The 25,996-nt window shown below is 35.5% G+C and overlaps 2 protein-coding genes across 2 annotated transcripts; one reads left to right on the top strand and one right to left on the bottom strand.

Annotated features, from left to right (window-relative positions):
- Positions 1-11,363: 11,363 nt before the first annotated feature.
- On the top strand, positions 11,364-14,529 carry LOC116105835 (pentatricopeptide repeat-containing protein At5g55740, chloroplastic). The gene has a single exon (XM_031392236.1). The coding sequence runs from the start codon at positions 11,367-11,369 to the stop codon at positions 13,887-13,889; it is 2,523 nt and encodes an 840-aa protein (XP_031248096.1). The 5' UTR covers positions 11,364-11,366; the 3' UTR covers positions 13,890-14,529.
- Positions 14,530-19,157: 4,628 nt separating this feature from the next.
- LOC116105857 (probable inactive receptor kinase At2g26730) lies at positions 19,158-21,910 on the bottom strand. Its single transcript, XM_031392252.1, has 2 exons — positions 20,419-21,910; positions 19,158-19,883 (listed from the first exon to the last, which is right to left on the bottom strand). Exons 1-2 carry the CDS (start codon positions 21,725-21,727, stop codon positions 19,219-19,221), a joined length of 1,974 nt encoding a protein of 657 aa, XP_031248112.1. The 5' UTR covers positions 21,728-21,910; the 3' UTR covers positions 19,158-19,218.
- Positions 21,911-25,996: the final 4,086 nt, after the last annotated feature.

Genomic DNA, 25,996 nt, shown 5'->3' with positions numbered 1-25,996 from the left:
AGGCTCACTGGTCTCTCCTCTTCAAAAACCTCAATAACATGGATTGCTTTTACTCTCCATTGGCCACCGAATCAAAAAGTGTATTTTTTTGGGTGAGAATATTATATTTTAAAAGTCTGTAAGTGAAAAAATATATTTTTTTTTTGTGAAAAAATAGTATTTTAAAAGTCTATGAATAAAAAAATATCATTAAACTATTATTTGGATAGGAAAAATTGGTTAACTCTTTTATAAATGAGTTATTTCTTAATTTTATATGAAAAATCAAATAAATAATTTGTGAAGTAAAACGTCAACCCATGACAGTTTGTCACGTAATCAGTTAATGGTAGATCCCACAGACGGGGCATAGTGACATAAAAGCTGACGTGGGGTCTTGTAAGTGGTGGAATGTTTCTTTCAGTAAGTATATTAGTTGAGTGGAATATATTATTAATGGGCAGAATTTTGAATTTGAAATGGAATGGGGAATTGTGAAGAGTGTACTGGTTTTGTGGAATCAAACGGTAACTATTAGCGTATGCAAGTGTTGTCGTTTTATGTGGTGCTCTGGGAAGATGCTTTTGACTTTAATCAAAAAGATTTGGGACACCGAGAAGCGGCAAACATGTTTGAATATCAAATAAATACGGTATTTAATTTAAGTATAGGGACTTGTAGAGTAGTGCACAATCTATAGAGATTGTTTCTAAAATATACTACAAAAATGCTATTTAATATTGTTTTTTAAAATGAGTTTGAAAACTAAAATAAAATTTTTATTTTGTATTTCCAAAATTTCAATATTGTTTGTATTATACGATTAATCAATCAATTTATATTAGTTTAGATATTTTTCTCTCTCTTATTTATCTTTATATTGAATGTGATTGATAATAGTTAAATACGATAATTATGTAGCATTCGTGCATTGACTTGTATTATCACGTCAACCTATTATTATGGTACATATATTTTTTGAACAAACAATATATGTACGTACATGATCTTTCGTAAATAATTTAATTTTAATTATTCGTTTGTAGTGGTATTTGGTTCTTCAACTAGTTGGATCTTTTGAAATTCGCCAACCTCACTTACATTTAGGTGGGAGGGTGAGGGATTTGGTTTAAATTGGATAATTGTTTAATAAAATATTCTCTTAATCAAAGCTTATCACCTATAACCTATAATTATTATATAATAGGAAATCATATGCCTAAAAGGAATAAATACAATAGTTTACTTTATTACAAAGCTTTTTCAGATGTGATTTCATTAGGATTAATTTTGGCACGTAGAAATAGACTTCATTTAAGATGTATTTATCAAGATTTTAAAGCTCGGTCTGGCTAGTTGAACCAATTCAATCGGGACCCGGGGGGCTTCACCGGGCCAGGTTACAAAATTCAAATATTCCCGAAAATTCTAACATAATCGTCGGCGAATGAGAGGCTACCAAGTGCCAAATTTAGAGGACTATTGTAGAGTGGAGGCTGGTGATTCAAGGGGCAAAGTCAAAGTGAATTTTGGATGCCGGAATAAGTTGAAAGCTCGCTGAAAATATCAACCCAATCGCGACTGTATACACGAGTCACAGCTGACGAACGGGGCTACCAAGTGTCGAGGTTAGAGGGGTTTTGTAGAGTGGAGGTTGGTAGTTCAAGTGGTGGTGTTGGATTGAATTTTGGCCATTGGAATCAGCCAGAACTTGGCCAGAAAAATCAAAGCCCTAACTGTTACAACGGTGTGTTTTGCTCTGTTTCAAACCTATAGGGACTGATTAGTAATTTCAACAAGTGTTTGGAAGATTTCAAAATTTTTTGATCATAAGTCAGATCGCTGGTTTAACCAGTTGGATCGATCAACCTAGGACCCGGACGCTTGGCCGAGTGACACCTCGAGTCGAGTTTCAAAACCTTAGAATTTAGTATTTAGAAATGGACTTAATCCAAGTTTCATAAAAAATATAGCGAGTCTTTTGAAATATATTTCATTCAAGCATTTAATGTGTTGTTACGAAAATTTACAACAACCAGAGAGACTCAATCGATCTTAGTAGGATCGAATCAAGTGCGTACGTGGTTGTAATCAACTAGCAAAGTGAGATAAACAAATCGAAAATAAAAGTTAGGTAGAGAAAATTTTTAAAGTGACTTGACGGGTGAAAACCAAACCAACATCTTGTGTTATATTATTATTTTGGGTGTTTTTCCCTTGGATTACATATTACAAAGAGTTGTTCCCTTCTCCCAATGAGATATGTGTATAAAAGAAAGAAAATATCTCTGCCCAGAGGGGCTTACATGAATGGTAAAAAGAGAGAGAATCGCTAAACTTGAGAGCAGCGTTTAACTTGTATGCGAGTGCACAGCGAGGTGATTAGGAGACACATGACACAAATCTGACGGTCCACGCGACACAATGTTTTAGTCGTTTGCATGTAGAGATATTTTACAACTATATATGTAACTATTACGATAATTTATCTTTCATTTCATTATTATATTTTTATTTATTAGATAATGGTACAATATTTATTGTTTCATGAATATGCACATAATAAAATACATCAGTTTGTAAATATAAGAGTATTCAATTAAATTTTATAAATTATAAATCTAATATTCTTGCTTTATTGTGGGGATTTAAATTTAGAGCAAACGACATATTCCCACCCAAAGTTTGGGGAAACCCCAGTTGATACGGTTGGTTCAATTTATCCCGTTTTGTCACCCTTAATCTAACACTGTTAATAACGGATGGATCTGATACAGTGACAGTGAGTAACAATGACTGAAATACCCTTGAACCTTTGACTTTAGATTATTTAGCAAATAAAAACTAAATAGGCTGTAAAAAAACAAAAATGCCCCTATCTTTAGTTTATTTTCCAAATATAGTGAAATTACCCTAATGCCCTTAAACCATTTGAAAATTCAGCAACAATTGTTTGAATGTTGAGGTTTAGCTGTATAATGGCAGAGTAATATTTCTTAAAAATGAGCATACATCCTGAAAAGTTTCAAGTTTGAACACAAACACATCCTACATAAAACCAACATCAAAGATCATACTACAACCATACATACTGAGAACAACACTTTTGCATTGAACATATATATATGAAAAATACATAATTTGGCCTTGAAATGTGATGATCAACAACGCAAAAACAGAAAATTAAAGCTGCATATTACATCAAAAAAACCCACTGCATCAGTCCTAAATCAATTACAACATTCACAATAGACAACCTAAATCAGTTGCTATCTGTACAATATTATCACACCATATTTGCATACCAAGACTAACAAACAAAGTCCTATATACAACTTCTCCAAATTTCACCAAGCATGCTTCAACTCCACACATCCAAAAAAAACCAACATCATGCTTCTACAGTTTTATCACACCCAAAAACAACAACATGCTTCAACTCCACACTCCTTAAGTACCTGAAAAAAAAATCATAAAATCAATTTAAGGGGCTGCCTTTGATAGTTTGAAGCAATGTCACAATGTTAAAATTTGAAGGACTGATGTTACACTAACCTGCTACCCTTGACAGTTGCTTCAATGTTGACATGTCTAACTTGTTGGGGCTGATGAAGCTTCTCCTCTCTAAACAAAGCATAGAAAACAAATGTTAATGCAAGCAAATTCTATTACAAAAACAATACTAATCATGTTAAATAAAAGCTTTAAAATACCCTTTGATTCTTGTTGTTTGAATGATTTTGTGGGCAACGTCTCTTGTTATGTCCTAAAGTTCGACAGATCCCACACCTAAGTGTTGCACCTTTGGTCATCCTTGGTTCTTCATCAGCATCCTTTTTTCTAGCCTTTTTGGGCCTCCCAACCTTGCTATGTTTGATAGGTGGATTCAGCTGCCTACCCCCAAGCAAGTCAGGCCAACTAAGTGGGTCAGGTATGGGGTGAATGTGATCAGCATATGTTTTTACGTATGAAGTGATTCTTAATGAAGAGTCCACATAATTCTCCATATTTATAATGTTCCTAAAAAGCAAACAATGGACTGCATGCACACAAGGGACTCCAGAAAGTTGCCTCATTCCACAGTTACAAGTTTGAGATTGAAGGTTTAATATGTTACGTCTATTGGGAAGGCAGTTGTTATCCACCACTTCAAACTCATCATTCCTAGGCCAAATAGCTTCAATATTCCTAGTAAACTCAATTAGACCATTGATTTTCCTATGTACAACAGGGGGAACAGTTGTGACCCAAGCATTCCTAGCATTTGCCCTAGCTTGCATCTATACTATAACCCTCCTCCTATAATGCTCTAACAAGCTTAGTATGGGTAATTCTCTATTCTCTCCCAACCAGCTATTAAAGACTTCACACATGTTATTTGTAACATGATCAGATTTGGAATCAAGATCGAATGCATGCCTTGACTAGGATCTCACATCATTTTCAATCATCCACCTATGAGCTTCTCTATCTACAACTTCAACCTTTTCCATGGCTTGCTGAAAATCAATGATATTGGCAGCTCTACTAACAGCCAAAAACAAGTTCCTTAACCTCAACCTAGGGAATTTTTTCCTAAAGTTAGCATAAACATGCCTAACACAATGTCTAACACTAGCATTTGGCCAACAGGTCTGTATAGCATCCACCAAACCCTTCTGCCTATCACTCATGATAGTGATAGGGTCAATGTCCCCTATAAACTCCTTCTACAAGGTCATAAAGTATCTCCATGATTCCTTATTTTCTATCTCACAAATGGTAATTGCTACTGGGAAAATGCCACTGTTAGCATCCATAGAAACTGCTGACAATGGTACTCCACCATAAGGCCCTTTAAGATGGCAACCATCCACAATTATAAAATGCCTACAACCCTCTATAAACCCCTTCTTTTGTGCTGCAAATCCTAGAAAACACCTCTGAAAGTTTGGAATCCCTTTTGGACTAACAGATTTCACATTATACATGGAACCTGGGTTGGTATGTTTGACAATGTGATCATATTTCAACATGGAGCTTGTCTGACCTCCTCTTTGCCAGTTTATTAGCTCTATAAAGTTTGGATCTAGACAACTATAGATAGTGTTTCCTACCCAACGCGTCTACTAATGGCTTAATTGATGAACCCTTTTGGGATCTGATGAAGTCTCCCATTTTTTCAGCCACCCAAGCAGTTGTTGCCTCTCTATTATTATAAACCCTCGTGCATGTATGTGTGTGCCTATACTTCCTAATCTGAAAAGACACATCATCAGGCATCAAAGCAGCATATAGATGAAATGGACAGTTTGTTTGCTTACATTTGGCCTTAAATCTTCTTCTCTAATTGTGAATCTTCTTAACAGAAAACCCCCTCTGAATTACATAATCTCGAAACACCTTCCTAAAGTGATCAACTCCCTCAAACACTTGACCAACTTTGAAGTGGATTTTCCCATTATCCCCATATGCAAATTGTTGACCCTTCATGTGCTTGCTAAACCTAGTTACTGCATCTTCATCATCAGTAGACCCTTCATATGAATTGTCCTCATGGTATTCAGACATTTCCCCTTGAATTTCAATGTCCTCTACCCCACCACTACCTTGCCCAGTTTGATTTCCCTCAACCCCACCACTTTCTTGCCCAATTTCAATTCCCTCTACCACCCCACTTTCCTATCTAGTTTCTATTCCTTTAACCACCACACTTCCCTGTCCATCCTGCCCACTCTTATGGTCTTCTTCATGATCACTTTCATCACTTTCAACACTCCAATAAAACTCATTTGGAATACCCTCTTCAGCTTCCTCATTATCCTTCCTCACAAAACCTTCATTGTCTTTTGGTTGGGCTTCTAATAAAGTTCTAGGTTCAACAAAGTCCACTGGTATGGCTTCTACATAGACCCTTATCACTCGCTTGCCAAAACTCTTATATTGCTCAAATATGAATTCCATATCATCATCCCTTTCCACTATGTATCTAGCCCCTAACAAGGGTAGCTCAACCTCTACCTTAAACTTCTCATAAGGGTTCATTTCGACAGCCTCATTCTCCGAAGCCACACATCTTTTCACATCTTTAATAAAACATATATAACTATACTCATCTGGATCAACATTTAGTATTTCATATTCTAAATTAAACACTTCAACTTTAAAGTCATAGGAATTTGGTTTCAGCCTGCATAAACAAACACAACCAAGCAATTATAAACAAAAAATCAACTACCAACACCTTACAACAGCCATCACCACCCTACCACCACCCAAGGTACGTGGCATTGTTACACCAGATGTCGTCAACCACTGCTAGGCAGCATTTAAGACAGTTACTGGTTTCTAGCCTATATACCAAAAATCACCCTAACGCCACCATCAACTCTACCACCACTATACCACCATACACACACCATCACCAACACTAACAATGCCATGCAACACCAATATCCTAAACCCCCACTATACCAAAACTTTAACCCTAATCCTAAAGCCCCCTAATACCACCATCACCACCATACCACCACACGACCTATACCCAACACCACTGTCAACATACCACCAATATATCACATATACAACAAACAACCAATACACATTGTCATGCAACACCAATATCCTAAACCACCACTACACCAAAACCTAACCGTAGTTTAAAGCCTCATACTACCACCATCACCATCCTACCACCACCCAACAACCACCTAAAGCCATATTACAATCACGTCACCAACCGACCACCAACATACCCCATTGAACCACCAAACTGCATCACTAATCCATCAACCACCACCCAATAACCACCCTAACGCCACCACCACAACCTACACAATCACACCACACAACCTTACACCAATCACCACCACAAAACATAACAAAAAAGCCAATCCACAGAAAAATCCACACAACAATATACAAAAAATAGTAAATAAACTGTCGATATACCTTGCCGCAGACCATTCGTCATATCATCCATCTCGTCGAACTGTCGTCTTTCTTACCCGTGTTCGTCTTCCTCTAATCGGCGAGATTTCTCTTCGTTTAATGGCGTGTATTCCTCCCAAGGTTGTGTTTGCGCGACCGGTACAATGGTTTCGGGTTAATGGGTCTAGGTTTGGTTGTCGTTTCGTTTAGGAGTCAAAGCAGAAAAACCAAGCGGCAAGGATTCGTGTGAGGCTTACGAGTTCGACTATGGGATGGGAAGAGGTCAGAAGGATTAATGGCTGCAATTTTGTTGCACGGTGATGAGGTTCGTGGGTAATGTTTGGGGTAGTTTTTCAGAGAAGCATTTTCGTTTGAAGAGAAAACGAAAGGTATTAGAGAAAAAAAAAAAAATTTCACCTAACATTTGCAATAACTCCAACCATCATACTTATCTTCCTTTACAGATTTGCAACAATTCCTAGGCTTCTTTATTATTTTTTTATTATTTGAATTTAATTGGCAACATTTCCCTAGGCTTCTTATTATTGATATTAATTTATCTAAATATCGTTTTTACCCTTTTGCTGTTAAAACCAAGTGAACGGGGTGTGCAAAACGGGATAAATTGAACCAGGGTACCAACTTGGGATTCTCCAAACTTCGGTGGGATTATGTCGTTTGCTCATAAATAATGAATCCCTATAAAATATTGTTTACTAATCAATATAATAAAAAAATTATATTTTAAAAGTTACAGTCTATACAAAGGACATTATATGTAAGAGTTGGGTCTATGTGTTAGAAATTTTCATTGCATTTTATTTAAAATCGGATAAATGTGTAGTTCAAATAAGATATTTAGATGAGCTTTATGTGGTCGTTACAAGATTGTCCAATATATTTTATTGTAATATGACGACTAGTGTGGGCTTAGACCTTTAATAGGCTTCAGGGTTTATTTGGTCTTTAATGAGAGGACCCAATTAACCAATATTAAAATTGGCTAGGTCCTCTTCCCAAACGCATTAGAACAACTTAACATATTGTAAGTCGTTATTTAGTGCACGTCATTGGAAATGAAGACCTATGCTTTATGTAGCTTTTAGAAAACCTCCCGCTTCCTCTGTAAGGAATTCAAGAACCAGAAATCATGGCATAAACAGGTTTGTCTATAACCTTTAATTATTGATTATGTATTATATAATTTATATGTTGATTATGACTAGATTATATTCTTATTGTTTGATTAAATACATGAATAGTATAATTTTCTTACACTATGTGCTCACTCTCTGTAAACTTAATAAGAATTATATACAAAGAGTTAAAATATTAATTTAAATGACAAACACATGTAAAGTTGGGTGGGGATATTATTCAAATTAATGTAAAAGGGATAGTTTTTTTTTTGCCTTTAATTTGCTGTTAAACAAACAACTGTCATCTGTTCCATAAAATTAGAATTATACTCATCTACTAAAAGCTGTAATTTTTTATGCAATATTGTGGTGACCCTAGCTAGTTTATGCGAAATGGGATAAAAAAAAGTGTACACTGTACATATATGATATATCTACTACTTTTACTATCCTCTAAACCCCAATTAAGGACCACCATTTGCCTTGTGCTTAATTTCATTGGGAGCTCAATTATTCTCTCTCCCATATCTATATACAAAAGCCTGTAGTGTCTCACGTTGATTAAATGCGTAGATACTAAACCCAATAAAGTCTTCATCAGTAAAGAATTTAATTTCGTAATTCAATTCACAAGTAGGCATCCCAATCCATCAACCCATATACATACATAACCTATACTTGATGCAACATATACTTTGCTTTTAACCACTTCTGGGTAGTTAAGTAATTCGATATGAACTGTTTAATATATTATTTAAGAGGTCCTGAATTTAAATCATTTTTTGGGTGACTAATACGGGTAGCCACTAGAATTCTTACTTGGTTAATAGTTTCAGGGTCTTGAAGGATTAGTTGAAGTACACGTAAGCTGGCCTGAACACTCTCGGTTATCAAAAAAAAACATATACTTTGCTTTGGATACTTAATATAAAGTGAATTTTGAAAAAAGTAAAAGAAAAACAGAAGGATTCTATTCTTCTGAATCTGAATTATTTAGGAAAAATGTCTTTGAATTGATTAATTTAAATTTAAAAATAAAGTGAATGAGTTTAAGAAGAAATATTCTTGTAAACTTTGCGGAAAGACAACGATGTTAACATTTGTGGGCGTAATATTTTTCCGTGAGAATAATTAGAAACTGATTATTCTACTAAATTCTCAATTTTCATTCACGATAGATTCCAATCCCAACATTATAAAATTTGCTAGCTGTTCTCTTACTTTCTATTTTCTACCACTTCATCATGCTTATGCTTATCTCTTCTCTTTGATCTATCTTTTATTTTTCATGCATACATATATTCACTGGTTCCTGGATATATAGATTGAAACGTGTGGATTAAGAGGGAATCAAATAGAAAAATCATAAATATATTGGTGAAGTGAAGGGAATCATGATGAACAATCGTCTTCTCTTTTGAAATAGAATTTAAAGTTAAAAGCTGTTTGACTAAAAGATAAGATTATTAATGGAGTGAAAAATATGCATATAGCATCTGAACCAGAACCCATTTAGAGTGGAGAATGGAATTAGAATCAGTTTGGTCGGCCTCTAATCAAAAGATATCATGCTCATTCATGCATGACTTCTTTAAAGCTACATTTAGAGTGCCATTCAAGACTCGAATTTTCTGATTATTAAAGCTATACTTTATTGACCTGTTCTTATCTCAACCACTGTCAACGCTAACCAATTATATCTACACACAAACATACGTACATATACAGGCGCGTATTTGTGTTAGTTTATACTGTGGAATATTACGTATATAATATAATTATGCGGAATTTAATCACTTACCTCCAACTATATTGTTTAAGTGTTGTAGAAAGCCAAACGTGAATGATTTGTGAGTGAGTGTTTAAGAGATGTCATCTAGCTTATGCCTCTAGAGTTTTGTGTTGTGTGATATCTCTTTTACGGAAAAGAGAGTCCAAATAACTCTCATCAACTGCCTTTAATTATGGTATGTGCCACATCAAATCTTCCGTATACTTCTTTTATGGATGGATAATGGATTATCTTCATCCTTGAATTTGATCCAATACAAACTGGAATTTGATTCAGCATGCCGATCAATAATACACATAATGGTATCATGATCATTGTTATGTATATAAAATTAAAATATAATCACGTGTATATATATATATACATATATATTTCCGAAAATTAAAACTTAATTGGTTTCCATGGATGAAAGGCAGAGGATGGATGGGAGTTAAAGTATGATAATATGGGATTCTTTTCTTGCTTCCTGAACACTTCTCCTGTTTGTCTTCAACACATGTTTAATTGTTTATCATTTCTGTGCAAGTTTTCCATGGCCAGAGGGCCATCTTGTTTACATGGGCTGAACTGATGAGCACACCAGCCATCCTTTTTCTCTCACCTTACCTTTTCTCATTTTAATTTGACTTCCTCCAACATATCATTTTGTTATTAGGTTTGTTTATTTTCCTCCTATGGTATCTCTTATAATAAAACTAAGTAGCTTCAACGATCTTATCTACTAATTAAGATTATGTTTGTATTAGTTTGCTAATTATATCAGTATAAATAAGGGTTATGGAAGCAGTAGAGATCACATAATTTTTTTGTGCAAGTTCTTCTTATACAACTAAATTTACATAGAAGAAATGGAGAAGATTTCACCTAAGCTGGCGTTCTTGATTTTCCTCGTAGTCACCACCACCTCATGTTGGTCCATTCATTTTTCTCCTTCTTTCAATGTCTATGATTTTAATTTCATGCGATTTAATTAGTTTTAATTAATTAATTTACAAGTGTATTATTGGTTGAGTTACCAATAACTGAATATGGGTTTGTTGGACTAGATTATTGTTACCATGATGATGATTGCCATCGAGATTGGCCTGAAGGAAGAGGCTATTGTTGTAAAGATCCTAACGATACAAAATTTCCAACTGACTCTTGCTATTGTTCATAAAATTACCAAGGAGTTTCAACAAAATTCTATTTGTATACCTTAACTAAAATAATATAATATATGTTATGTATTATAGAATAAAGTTCTTAAATTAAAGAACTTACTTATATTTAAATAAATCTAATATATACGAATTCTATGTTTTTTTAAAGTGGTTATGGCCTCTCCTAAACTATTACTATACTGGACTGTCCAGATGTATTCGGCCCAAAAACAATCAAGATATTATACACATAACAAAACTGATGGACTCGTTGACCGTTGCAATTACCGCCAAAACAAAAAAATATCCGGTACATTTGAATTACAAAAATGCCCTTGACACAGTCCCGCTATGTGTGGCTAATGATCGCCATTATCTTGCTCTCTTCTGCTTTCTCTAGCATGCATGGCTTCTCTTCCTTTTACCGCAAGACCAAACCCCGTATTCTCTCAAACTATCCCCAAAAAATCTCTCAAATTAACTCAAATTAGTCTCTCAAATTCCCATGAAACTGATCACACTTATCAAACTTTGTACAAATCTTACTTTCACCATATATCATCCCTATGTAAAGAAAAACAAATCCAAGAAGCTGTTGATTTCATGACCAAAATGGAGCATGAAAATCTCCAAATTGGACCCGAAATCTACGGTGAGCTGCTTCAGGGATGTGTATACGAGCGAGCTATATACACTGGTCAGCAAATTCACGCTAGAATTCTCAAACATGGTGATTTCTTTTCGAGAAATGACTATATTGCAACAAAGTTAGTTGTTTTCTATGCTAAATGTGATGTTTTGGATGTTGCCAATAGTTTGTTTTTCAGATTAAGAGTGAAAAATGTATTTTCTTGGGCTGCTATTATTGGATTAAATTGTAGGATGGGATCATGTGAAGAGGCTATAATGGGTTTTGTTGAAATGCAAGAAAATGGGGTTTCCCCTGATAATTTTGTTGTGCCTAATGTTTTAAAGGCTTGTGGTGCTTTGGGGTGGATTGGATTTGGGAGAGTGGTTCATGGATATGTAATGAAGGTGGGTTTTGATGGCTGTGTCTTTGTAGCTAGTAGCTTGATAGATATGTATGGAAAATGTGGGGTTCTGGATGAGGCTAGGAAGGTTTTTGATGGTATGATTCTGAGGAATGCAGTCGCTTGGAATTCTATGACTGTGGGTTATGTCCAAAATGGGCTAAATGAGGAAGCAATTGGGGTGTTTTATGATATGAGAGTGGAAGGTGTTGAGCTTACTAGAATCTCTGTGACTAGCCTTTTATCAGCTTCAGCCAATTTAGATGCACTTGAAGAGGGCAAGCAAGGGCATGCTGTTGCAGTTATAAGTGGAATGGAATTAGATAACGTTTTAGGTAGTTCTATCATAAATTTTTATTCCAAGGTTGGCCTGATTGCAGAGGCTGAGCTAGTTTTCAATAGAATGATTGAGAAAGATATAGTAACATGGAATTTACTCATTTCTTGTTACGTGCAAAATGGGCAGATTCACAAGGCACTCAATATGTGCCATTTGATGAGATCAGAACTTCTGAAGTTCGACTGTGTGACTTTAGCATCCATATTGGCTGCAGCAGCTGATACAAGATGTATAAAACTTGGTAAAGAGGCACACTGTTATTGTATTAGAAACAATCTTGACTGTGACGTGGTTGTTGCGAGTAGTATTTTAGATATGTATGCCAAATGTAAGAGAATCGATGATGCAAGAAGAATTTTTAATTCCATATCTCACAAAGATATTGTGATGTGGAATACAATACTAGCTGCTTATGCAGACTTGGGTCTGAGTGGTGAGACCTTGAGGTTGTTCTATCAGATGCAGTTGGAGGGTATATCACCTAATGTTATATCATGGAATTCTGTGATTCTAGGATTTCTAAGGAATGGCCGGGTCAATGAGGCTAAGGACATGTTAACGCAAATGCAGTCCTCTGGTGTACAACCAAATATAATCACTTGGACAACTCTTATCACTGGTCTGTCTCAGAAGGGTTATGGAGATGAGGCAATTCTGTTTTTCCAGAAAATGCAAGAAGCTGGTATTAAACCTGGTGCCCCTAGCATCACATCTGCACTCTCAGCTTGCATAGATGTGCCATCTTTGCGGAATGGAAGAGCCATTCATGGCTATGTCACTAGACATCACCTTTGCTTGCTGACTTCAATTGCAACATCTTTGGTGGACATGTATGCTAAATGTGGAAATATACATCAAGCGAAGAGGATCTTTGATATAATTCCGAGCAAGGAATTGCCTGTTTATAATGCATTGATCTGTGGTTATGCATTGCATGGTCAAGCTGTAGAAGCTCTGGCATTATACAAATGTCTGCTGAACGAAGGTATAGACCCAGATAGCATAACCTTTACTAATATCTTATATGCATGCAGCCATGCTGGACTTGTAAATGAGGGTTTGGAGATTTTTGTTAATATGGTCTCTGAACACAATGTCAAACCAAGTATGGAGCATTATGGATGTGTGGTTAATCTTCTTTCTCGATGTGGTAATCTGGATGAGGCTTTTAAAGTCATTCTCACAATGCCATACAAGCCAGATGCAAAAATAATTGGATCACTGATTAGCAGTTGTGGAGTGCACCATGAGACTGACCTTGTGGAATACTTATCCAAACATATATTTCAGTTGGAACCAGACAATCCAGGAAATTATGTGGCCCTTTCAAATGCCTATGCAGCTGCTGGAAGGTGGGAAGAGGTTTCGAAAGTGAGAGACCTAATGAAAGTAAAGGGGCTAAGGAAGATTCCTGGGCGCAGCTGGATTCAAATTGGAGGTGAATTTCATGCGTTTGTTGCAGGCGATAGATCTCATCCAAAAACTGAGGAACTTTATGCAACATTGGCTTTATTGGGAATGGAAATGCATCTTAATGTTGAATTTATCTCCAGTTGAGCACAATATTATTCATATTATTTGACAGCTCCGAGAGAGAACCATGATAAGTGAAAAGAAAATGGTGTGCAGACAATTCAAGGGCACTTTTCCTTTGGAATTGAAATTTTTTTTATGCCATGTTGACTGCTTGGAAGATGAAATGGAACCAAGGTTTGAGGAAAAAGAATAATCTAATTTGCCTGACTTGGGTGGATGAAAAGAGTAAGTCATGAGCCAATGACAGCAAAATCATACAGAAACAAATAAGCTAATCCTCGCGAATCTAAGCTCAATTTGAGTAGCTAGATGCATGACTCTATTGAAGGTGGTTTTGTACATATAAAGTTGAACGCGAATAGCAACTCCCCTGTATCTGCACTTCTTTTCAGAGTTTCAATAGCTGCCGATGTCTCAGTCTGCCATTTTTTGGAATTGATTCTTATATCTGTGACCCAGGTAAGCTATAACCAAAAGCAATTACGTTTATTTCATAATTGCTTTCTAAATGACTAGTCATGCTACAGTTTCATGTCACTGGCAAACAAGATTTCAGATTTTGATGTTTTTATTATTTGGATCGCTGCGGTTTTGTATTGATTATGATATGCAGCTGGATATTGTATCCTTGTTTGTTCTGCTTTTTGCAATTGTTCATCCATCTTGTTTGCTCTTCTTGCTTTTTGCAGTTGTTGAATTCATCCAGAAACAGAAACAAATTACAAAAGTTTCAAAATATTTTCCCAGCCTTCGATAATATTATATGCTGACATTGACAAACATCTTGACGAATTTTTCCTACAAATGGGCTCTAAGTCTTAAACATCCTCAATTTTGCATGTCATTTATCTCTTCTTATCTTTCATGGTCTGCTCCTTACCTGATAATTTATCAGTTAGTTAGTAAACATCATCAGAACTTTATCTATGAGAATGCCATCTATGAAATTGCTTTCACAGAACCGCAATCTCTTCCCGGAATCATAAATCATCTGCTAAAGGATGTGGACTTGCTTCCTTAATATTAACAGATCACCCGTATCTGCCACAGTCAATACACTGTACATCTCACAGTGTGAGCCCTTTTAAGCAGACAAGACGAAGTAACCTTTGAAGTGGGAGACCAAAAATTCAATTTTATTATATTTATTAAAAGGTACAATAGGTAGTATATATTCCATCTTCTACATGTCCAACCAAATTTCTCTTTTCTCAATTTACTCCATCTTGTTACTTTTTAAAAGTTGGAAAAAATCAACCATAATTATAATGAGGCCAGATAAGACTTGCTGGGGATCGACCAATCATTTCATGGTAGTGGTTGTGATTATTCTTTCAGAACAAATAAAGCATCCTTTCATCCTTATGTATATGCACTATCAGTGAACCTGATAAATTCTATCATATCTGAAGAGCAGTTCTCATTGAAGTTTATTAAAGACTATAAATTCTTAATCAAAACACTTGAAAAACTCAATAAAAGCATGATATTGAAAACATTTAATGAACCAGACTGATGTTTACGATGTGCAACGGAGATTATTTGACCATCGGAAAGCTACCGATACCTACTTCAGTAAAGATGATTATTATTCAAGATATAATTGTTATGCATATGAGAATAAAGAAAGATATCTTCAGTTCCCGGAAACGTAAGATAATCACTACTTTTGCAGGCTATGCACTGTCAAGTCTCCAACATGGCATGTGGAGAAAAGCTTTTCCTCAGAGACCACAAGTAGTGTAGTGTAGTGTGCACTACAAGCTAACAACAAAAAGATTGTGATTGTTCATTTAAAGAGAAGTTTAAGCAGATGTTCCTGGCCAAACCATTTATCACAGTTTTGCCAAAGAAGAATTTAATTACTGCTCTTTTTTGTTTTTCCAATCACATTGTTTAATATCATAAATAACTATAAATATAACGATGTATAGCACCAATTACATAAATTTAAATCCTGTACATCATCGAATAAGGGTGATTAGAAATAAAGAAAGGTTTCTTTCAACATAACTGTTGCAACCAACATGGAAGAGTTTTGGAATCTAAATTCAATGCTAAAGATGAGAATAATGGGGAAAAAGTCACCTCTAATCATGTTACCTTTTGGCTTTGGCTTTCTCTTGCGAGATTATGCACATCTCCAACCATATAAGATTAGTTTATGTTTACTGGGGTATTTTGTTAAAGAATAAACTTTGAAGGCAAGAAACTTAATATCTTTAGTATCACTCAAAATTTTAAATTAATGTATAATGTTATCACGTCACATTTCATTGCCAATATTTATTGTCCTTTTTCTCTCTTTGTTTGATTTGCATTGAAGACCATTATACAATTGCTTGAGGATCACTCTTCAGATATCAAGGTTGTGCCTAGACAGTGAGATAGGAATATCTTTCTAGCCCACCAAAGACCTAACATGGATTTGACTACTGAAAACCTTATACCAGGAGAAGAAGATAGAGATGTATAAAAATGGTGATAAGATATATATGTGTCTCAGTCATAGAGATGTATAAAAATAGTGATAAGATATATATATGTGTGTCTCAGTCATAGTCTGTAGAATGTATTTGGCAAGTTAAAGATTCCCATATAAACAAACAAAAGTAAGTTTTTTTTTTTTTTTCTCTTAAAGTGGTGAAAGCCACAAAATGGTATCAAATTCTTAAATGGAATGATAAAAGCTTTCACCAATAACAGTAAAGTGTAGCTGAGTGAAAATTTAGGTGAGTGGAGTGGAAAGAGAGAAGTAATGAAATGTGATGGTGAAGTATCCAATGCCATTTTCCAAATGGTTTTGCTTTAAGCTGATTGGAGAGAAAGAAATTATATATATGACTGGTCAATAATTTATATAAGCTAGCTGCCAAACGAGGAAATTCTTTCTCAAACATCCTCACCTTTTCCTGTGTGATCTGTCTATGATTAGAATGAATGGTCTCTCTTGTTATGAAGAGGGTTTGTTTGATGTAAATGGTAATGTAAAGATTCATTGATTTAAGAGGGAACAATGTGTTGGTGACCTAACCACATGTTTTGTTGCTTAGCAGCATGGTTTATAGTTGACGCAATTTGTGTATTTGTCAAAGCCTTTTTCTCAAGTCGTTGAGTATGCAGTTAGTTTTGTCTAGATGTTTCAAAACTTCCTCCTTCAAATTGATAATTGGTGGAGCTTAGACTTTTGACCAATATGTGATATCTTCCACTTCCACATCTGGGTTTTGCCTGTGGATTAACTTCACTTCCAAGTGTTGAACACAGACCAATTGGTCATTCGGGTCCATTATAGCTAAGGATAGTTTTTGTATTTATATTTATATTAAAGTAAAACTAATTAAGACTTACTTCATATATTGTAAGTATTCCAGATGGTTGGGGCATTTTGTAAAAGGGCAAAACCCCATTACCCCCCTTACACTTGGATAAATTCTCAAATACCTCCTTTGATTGACTGATTGTCTTTGAATCCCTTATTTGATTAAAAGTAATGTGCACTAATATCTTGGGAAAAGTGTAAAATTATTGTGAGAGAAGTTGTCAAGCAAAACCATAGCACTGTATATAAATTTCTCTTTGTACATAGCGGTCAAGACTCGAGTCAGTACTAGAATAAATCCAGATACAAGGGGCAGTCAGAATTTCTCAAATAGTTGGGTTTACGTGTATTTCTCCAAACCTGAGGGGGGCTTTGCAGAAGAATTTTCCAGCTGGAAAATGACGAAGGCAAAGGAAGAAAACACAGTGATAATGGAGTCCGACCAAAAGTGTTAATAGCGTCTGCTTTCGGTGCACCAAAATACGAAATTGTGTTTTGCCCAAAGAGGCACGTACCTCCATTGACTCTAGTCTATCCACATGGCATTCTAAGAATGGCCAGCGTCTTACTTACGGTGTGGCACATGGTATCAAAACAACTGAAAGACGAGAGAGCGGCGCGTTACCCACACTTTCGAGTCATAGACACATTAAGACACGCAGTGGGCCACCTCTACGTGGAACTGTCTAAACCCTCCTATCTTGCAATTATATTCGATTAAGGATTGACAGTCACGCCAACTCGACTAAATAGAGCGTGATCGATACGATCAAATTTATAGATTTCAAAGGCTTGATTTATTTGATTATTTAATAAGATTAAGATGTTGGAAGGTGCATTCCTTCGGATTTGTTGATTAGTTCATGAATTTAACAAAAACAAATTTATATGACTTCAATTAAGTAAATAAATGCTGAAATATTTTAGTTAAGAAAACCAATTTATCAATAATATATATTTTTTTAAATCAATTTTTCAATTGAAAATTTGAAATTAAAATTAAAATTTGGTGTGATTTTGGTTCATGCGGGAAAAGCAAAAAGACAAAAAGGTGGGGTCGAGAGGTGCGTGAATCAACGTCTGACAGCAAGTCTGAGGGTCAAAAGACTCTGCACTGCCCCTATATATGTCAGATGTAAAAGAGAAAAGCCGGCCAGCCTGTTCCCCACCCTGCTCCTTCACTTCACTGCCTCAACAACCGGACAAATCTTTTCTTAAAATCCCCAAGATGTCCCTTCACAATCATATGCTTTGCTTTAAAACGTGTCAACCTTTCATTATGACTATGAGTCAAGCCCACATCCACACATAGCACAATTATACACCGCTGATCCCGGTCTCTAATTATGTGATAGGTTATTACTAATTTAAAATAACAAAAACATGATGAACTCGGTTGTAGGGATGATTTATATAGTCCCATGTGGACATACCATGCAAGGGGATCAAGTGATTTCAACGCTCTAGCCGACTTTAACCAAATATCAATAAATAAGAAGAATAAAACAAAATGTTTTGGCACTATACAATAAGAAATCAAGTAGTGGTGGTTGGAATTTTTAGATGATTTTTTCAACGCCCAATTGCTTTTGTTTTGCGTGCACTGCAATAATGAAAAAAAGGCTAAATGAGGAAAAGCTATGTGTTTACTGACAGGGAGGATTTTAAAGCTAATAGACTATATTTATAAGGAAAAGAATTATAAATGAAAATCAAACTAAATCCATCAATGGCCAATTCCAATCAGTTCATGGAATGGAACTCCCCACTTCACCCCTTCATAAACAATTCAAACCTCCCCACCTGTAAAAATCATTGCAAAATTAAAAATAAAAAATGGAAAGAAAAAATAAAACCAGGAAACACATTTGGGCAACTTTTAATCTCCCAATCAGCTGCGCACTTCAACAATGTTACTCACGCTCTGTGCACTTTTTGAGAACACCCCACCACCACATCGTTCTTTGCAAGACTGACTTTTTTTTTTTTTTTTTTTTTGTCATTTTAATCCCCCAAGAATAGCTAAATTTAAGGTGTAATAGCCCTAGGTGGGGTCCGTGATTCAGGTGGAGGTGTATGACCGTCTGATCCTTTTGAAGGATCATCAGACGACTGTCGTAACCCATCATCAGTCTCACTCCTATTCATATCTTCAATCATGCGTACCACCTCTTGCATAGCCGGTCTTTGATCAGGTACAGTGGATACACAAGCCATCGCAATTTGCAACAACTGAACCATTTCCTCCTCAATATTGTGATACCTCATCAATTCCACATCAAAAACCTCAGCCGTCCATTCTTCACGGACCACGGACTGGACCCACCTAGGTAAATCAATTCCTTCCTCACCCAATGATGCTTGATTAGGCGCTTTCCCAGTTAATAGCTCTAATAACAATACACCGAAACTGTACACGTCCGATTTGAAAGAAACCTTGCGAGTCTCAACTACTTCTGGGGCGCGATACCCTGCCACGCGATTGGTTGGAGTTGTGTTGCCAAAAAGCGGGTTCAGTCCGAAATCCGAAATCCCCGCATCATGGTCGGGTCGGAGCAGGATGTTAGAGGATTTTATGTTCCCGTGTACTACTTTTCCGGACACGTGTAGGTGTGCCAGGCCTCTTGCCGCACTTAGTGCTATTCTCATTCGGTTGTCCCAGTCTAAAGGCGTACGGCCTGAACCTCTACTACCTACAAAACGAATTACCGGAAGTTCCGGTTAACAGTCCCACGTAATTTGACCGAAAAAACTAATTGGAATAAAATTAAATAAAGATTATTAGTAAACGTGCAAGCAACACTTGGGAAACTATGAAAGTTGAAACATAAGAAATATATAGATAAGGAAATGTGAAATAATTTAAAAGTAAAGTAACAAGAAGTCTTTATGTTATGTAAAGGATTTACTACAATGATGATGTCGGTGGCTCCATGGTGCACATATTCATGGATGGTTTATGTGTAAATAAACCCAAAAAAAAAAAAAAAACAGACATCCAACTGCTAATTAAGTGATGCGTAATTAGCACTCTAAGAATGTTTGCACAGAAGCAGGAACTGGAAAAAGGAATCTCCCAACGTGCATTACCATAAAATTAAGTTAATATTCCTTATCCCACACTAAAAATTAATCTAATTTACACCCACTAATAAATTATGAAGAGAATTTCCATGACTGCAACAGTTAAAACATATTGAAGAAATAACAGAGGAATTGAAATCGTACCGTGAAGAAGAGCAGATAAGCTACCGGCAGGCATGAAATCATAAACAAGCAATTTCTCATCTTTGGAGTAGTAAAAGGCCCTTAAAGGAACCACATTGTCATGTTTAATCTTCCCTAAAACTTCCATTTGCATCTCGAACTCTCTTTTACTAACAGCCACTTCTTTTAACCTCTTAACCACCACAGTTGTTCCTTCTTCAAGCACTGCCTTGTAACTCGTCCCCACGCTACCTTTACCCAAAACCTCAGCTGAAGCCCTCAACAAATCCTCCAAATCAAAGCTGTAAATCCCTCCTTCGAAGAACACAAGTTTATTTCTCTCAGCCTCTGCTGACCCACCCGTGATATCATCTTTCGATGAAGAAGTTCCTGCTTCTGTCGCCATCGCACGTGACGTCGCCGCTGCACTGGGTTTTGGCGTCTTCCCAGGCTGTTCACGTCGTCGTTTTTTAAGACAAAATACCAGTAATAGCAGTAAAAGAAGAAGGAATACTGCACAACCGACGGCAATACCAACAATGGCCGCCGTTGAGAGTTTCTTAGACTTCTTGTGTCGCGGAATTAACGGTGGGTTTACAGACGGTGACGGAGCTGGAGATGGAAAAAATGAGGTACAAGGTTGCAATGGTCCTCCACATAGATCTAAATTTCCTGTGAATGCTGATGAAGGGAACTTGGTTAGAGTAGCAGGGATTGAACCGTTGAGATTGTTGTTAGACACATTGAAAGCTGACAGATTTCCAGGATTGATGCTTGGAAGATTGCCTGAGAAATTATTATTTTCCAGAAAAAGACCAGTCAAGTGGGTTAAATTGTTGACGGCGAAAGGGATTGCTCCAGTAAAATTGTTGGACGAGAGATCGAGTCGAGTTATCCGATTCAGCCCAGTCACACTCTCAGGAAATCCACCAGAGAACTCGTTGTCTTGCAAGTAGAGACTCCGAAGGAGGGTTAGATTGGAGAAATCGGAGGGGATCTCACCGTTGAGACGATTAGAGCGGAGACTGAGAACTCGGAGCTGACTCAGTTTGCCTATTGTGTTGGGCGGAATCGGACCCACTAGTCCAACAGCAGGGAGCCTTAAAGTGTAGACATACGAACGGTTAGCGTCGCACTCAACTCCGAACCAGTTGCAGGCCGAGTCGGACTCATTCCATTGCACGCGATTGGCATGTGGGGTTTTTGAGAGAAATGCAAGGAGGGCTTGCTTGTCTTGAGTCGGTTCCGAGCTGACTCGTCCATCACTCAGTGAAAAAACAAAAACTAAAAATAGAGAGAGTACGCACCTATAGTCAATGAACACTTCCATTTCAAAACAAAGAAGGATAAGAATGAAACTGACTGTTCTCTATATGTGGATTTCGAATGGTGGTTTCTGATAGTTGTTTTGTACAAAAGCAAAAATAGTGGTTTTCCGGTGAGAGTCCATGTAAGAGAGAGAGAGAGATATAGAGAGATTTTGTGGTGAAATGAGAAGTGAGAGAGAAGTGGTTTTGTATTGTAATAGAGAAGGTATTAGGTACCCGGGGCTCCCAAAAGGTGAAAATAAAGCCGAGTGAAAAACAGAACCATCGAGCTGGCATAAATGTGAAACGTTTTTTTACTTGCATAGTGTAGTAATTTCTTCATAATACAGCGTATTTTCTAATCACCCAAGTCGCAGTTTCAGCGCGTGGCCGTTTGTTGGCAATTGATGTATAGCTACTTGTTTGGATTATGCATGTGAGAATGAAGGACTGTGGGTCCCTGTTCTATTCAACCTCACACAGTCACACTCACTTAAATAACTTGGGCCCGTCTGAAAGTCTCCTTTTATTAAAATGAATTCGTATAATTAAGATAATTATAAATATTTAGAATATATGTATTTTTTTTGTATTTGGATTCTTTTTGTTAGATAGGAATTTCGAATAAGAGTAATATATCTTATTTTGATTTTATAAAAGATTTTTATTTTATCTTAGTTAAATAATATAAAATAAAATATATCTGGTTTTTGGAAAAAGGAAAAAGACACAAAATATTTATTTTGTAAAAGGCTAGAAGCAGACTTTCACTGAACCTATTACTCATTGATTAATACCACGGTCTCTACGGACGCGTGGGGTTTGTAATGTATTAGATACGGCCAAAAATACGAATTGGTAGTTTGATGAGCTGCAATTGTGCATCATATCTTGATGAAAAATAAAAAACTGATCAAACGGTCAGAAATGTCATGATGACTAAGTTGATAAAGAGTAACTTGAAGTCTGGAAATATTCAGCGTAGAGGTGATTTGACCAGTAAAAGTGTGGGTTTAGTTAAGCAAATTTAGTGGTGGTGATGACATATGGCATTTTGGTTAGAGGTTTTGCCACTGCCAAGCTTAGCTGGACAGAGTTGGGGAACTAACTTACTAACAACTGAGTCTCTCACCCACCCAATGGCAATGGCAACCTTTTTTTCTTAATACTATTACTATGTTCTTTATTTTATTATTTGAGGAGATACTTTTCGATTTTATTCTTTCTTTCTTTATTGTGTATTTATTCTGGTGCAATCAATGTTATTTTTCTTCATTTATAATTAATGTAATGTTTCATAAATTATGTCTTTTTGAATGTGAAACCAAAGAAACCTTACTACCATATTCATATTTATTATTTAATTACTAAAACTTTTTTATTAAAATTCAAACAATTTTGAATATCTTTCGCGTAACTCGAAATTGTTCAACTTGTTTAAAGCATGCAAGCCAAGTTTAGAAGTCAAATAAGATTGACAAAAACAAAAGATTTTATCTGAATTTATTTTAAATTATACTTTTTTCCTTTTTGAGGCAGCTCAAGAAATTAGATTTTCAACTTCCTCGCTCAAGCAAGGCTAAACCATTTAAAACAATTAAGGGCTCATTGATTTAGGGAATATTATATTAATAGGAAGATAAATTACTTTGAAAATTAATAAAAATGTTATATTAAATATGTTTTATTAAATTGTAATAAATTGGTGGGTATGTTATATAGATTATTAAATTGTCCTTCTTTTTTATTATTATTTAGATTATTTCTTTTAACCCCTTATATTTAAAATTTTGCTAAAACATTACAACTATAATAAAGTTTAAAAATTAGCCAAAACATCTCCAGCCACCCAAGACGACTGCCGGCCACCATTTCGGCCATGGATCTAGCCAGATACGGCTAAAATGGATATGGTCGTTTCTTTTCGACCATATCCACTAGGATCTAACTGTTAACAGCTATGAATTTGGCTGAAAACGGCTAGATCAGTGCATGATTAGTCAGATCCAGCTGGTTTGTGCATTGTTACGGTGACTGCCAGCGTTGGTGGTTGGCGACCGGAGGTGATGGCCAAATTCGAGTATGATCTTGAGTAATTTGGTTGAAGTACGAGGGTAATAATGTCTTAAAAATTTTTTAGTATAAGGATAAAATAGTTCATCAATATTCTTGTAAATTGTTTTCAAAACAAAGGCATTAGTGTCCAAAAATTTTATTAATTAGGAGTAAAATTGTAACAAAATTAAAATTACTAAATAATCTTATAATACTTAAAAAAAAAAAAAAAAAATGGTATTCACATTGTCAACTATATAACCAACAGCGATTACTACTAGTAATAGAGGATTACCATAATCTTTTATTATGTAATAATCAAACATGGTAATGTCAGTAATATAAGATAACGTCATTGGAGTAATGGATGATAACCTCTAACCCAACACACCCTTAGGGGTCGTTTGAATCTGGGGTAAATAAGATAACGAGGGTAATCTTCGTTTATTTTGCAAGATTCCTGTGTTTGGTTTGCAAATAATAAAATATTACGGTGATCTTTTATTGTAAATAGTGTTTACTGTTGGTAATGTGAAGAGTAATCTTATTACCTTGCTATGGGGTGTTATTAAAATATTACCGAGGTAATCTGATTTTTCTACCCATTTTACCCTTAATTAAAAACCATTTTTGACACAATTGCCCTCAAATATCTACCAAATAACAATTACTCAGCCCCCCCTACATCTGAGAAATTAGCTAAAACACCACAGCCACCAAAAAGTTTAAAAGCAAACAAAATACCCTCAGCCACCGAAGACTACCGCCGACCGTGACTCACCACCGCCGACCACCAACGTCAGTCGTCGTAATGGTGCATGACCAACGAGATCTGGCCAGTCATGCGCCATTCTGTCAACTGTCGACGACGGCCAGCGATGGTGGTTGGCTACCGGCAGTGGCTTGGGGTGGGTGAGGATGATTTTGCTATAAATTAAAGTTTTATATGGTTGGGGTGTTTAAGCAAAATTTCAAATGTTGGGGTTAAAAGAATGATTCAAAAAATAATAATAAAAAACACTATTATATTAATATTTAAAAAGAAGTGCAACTTAGTAATATATATAACATACTCATCTATTTATCCTCTCAACTAAACTTATTATTCACCAATTTATTTAAACCAATCAAACATATTTTCTAAACATTTTCAATAATATTTAAGGTGATCTTTCTTTCTGTTAATATAATATACTCTTATAATTAAAATATTATATAATCCAAACTCTTTTTAAAGTTATGACAAGTGACACAAATTAATGTTATTAAGATTATCTCCTATTAGTACACAGAAATGGAATAAACAATAAACAAATATAGGTGTGTATGAAATGTTGAATGTGACCTTCACTTTTTTGGGTTGCTTTTCATAATTTAATACCTAACAATAGCAAATATGAGGCAGAGGATTCATTGATGTGAGCATTAATTATTAGTTTCTTTTTTATAGTTGATGTGTTAGTGGTGCTTGGAGGCATATGGCATGCATCATTCTGGTTTTTCCTTTTAATAATAATATTATATTACTCAATACATTCTGTAATTTGCCGGCAAATAGCAATTTAGGACCCAGTCCAGACTGAATTAATGCAATAATATACGGCAGAAATCGTTTTAATTTGTACATAAATTATCCATTAACTAAACTATGTAATTAAATTGAAATTGGACCCAATCCCATCCTATCATTCACGAGACAGCCACCTTCCGAGCATGCTTGTCTACTACCAAATCTGTGTTGGGTTGTGTATGATTTGGAATCAAACAAATTATATTACCATTCTTCTTCAACAAATCTCATCTCTAACTCTAATTGGATTTCGGATTTACACATAACCAACCAACATTTATTCTATTTCTTATACAACTCATAATCATTGGAATGTCATTTTTTATTACTTCTATATAACTGCTCTCTTGATTAATTAAGTTTTTAACAACTAGCATATATAATTTGTAATTATATTTAATCATTTTTATTTTTAATTTTTTCGCCTGCTTAAATGTTGTTGCATACGCGTATAAATGTATTCATATTGGATCAATCATGTAACCAACCACACTGGTATTATTAGTTCATAGGCCGCATCTCTCTTTATTTATTTATTTATTTTAAAAATGATGTTTTATATTAATTAGTGTTGTTACGAAAATCCATGATAACCAGAGGTACCCAGTCGACCAAGATGAGATTGGGTAGAATGTGTGCATGGTTATAAATAATGAGCTCAGACTGA

Source organism: Pistacia vera, unplaced genomic scaffold (genome assembly GCF_008641045.1).
Source record: "Pistacia vera cultivar Batoury unplaced genomic scaffold, PisVer_v2 Contig506, whole genome shotgun sequence".
Classification (NCBI taxonomy): Eukaryota; Viridiplantae; Streptophyta; class Magnoliopsida; order Sapindales; family Anacardiaceae; genus Pistacia; species Pistacia vera.
This window is presented reverse-complemented; position numbering and strand designations above follow the sequence as displayed.

Coding starts and splice junctions, on each gene's coding strand:
- LOC116105857 (XM_031392252.1), bottom strand. CDS start 21,727: ATGGAAGTGTTCATTGACTATAGGTGCGTACTCTCTCTATTTTTAGTT. Junction 19,884..20,418: donor CTTATCTGCTCTTCTTCACG/GTACGATTTCAA, acceptor TTCGTTTTGTAG/GTAGTAGAGGTTCAGGCCGT.
- LOC116105835 (XM_031392236.1), top strand. CDS start 11,367: ATGGCTTCTCTTCCTTTTACCGCAAGACCAAACCCCGTATTCTCTCAA.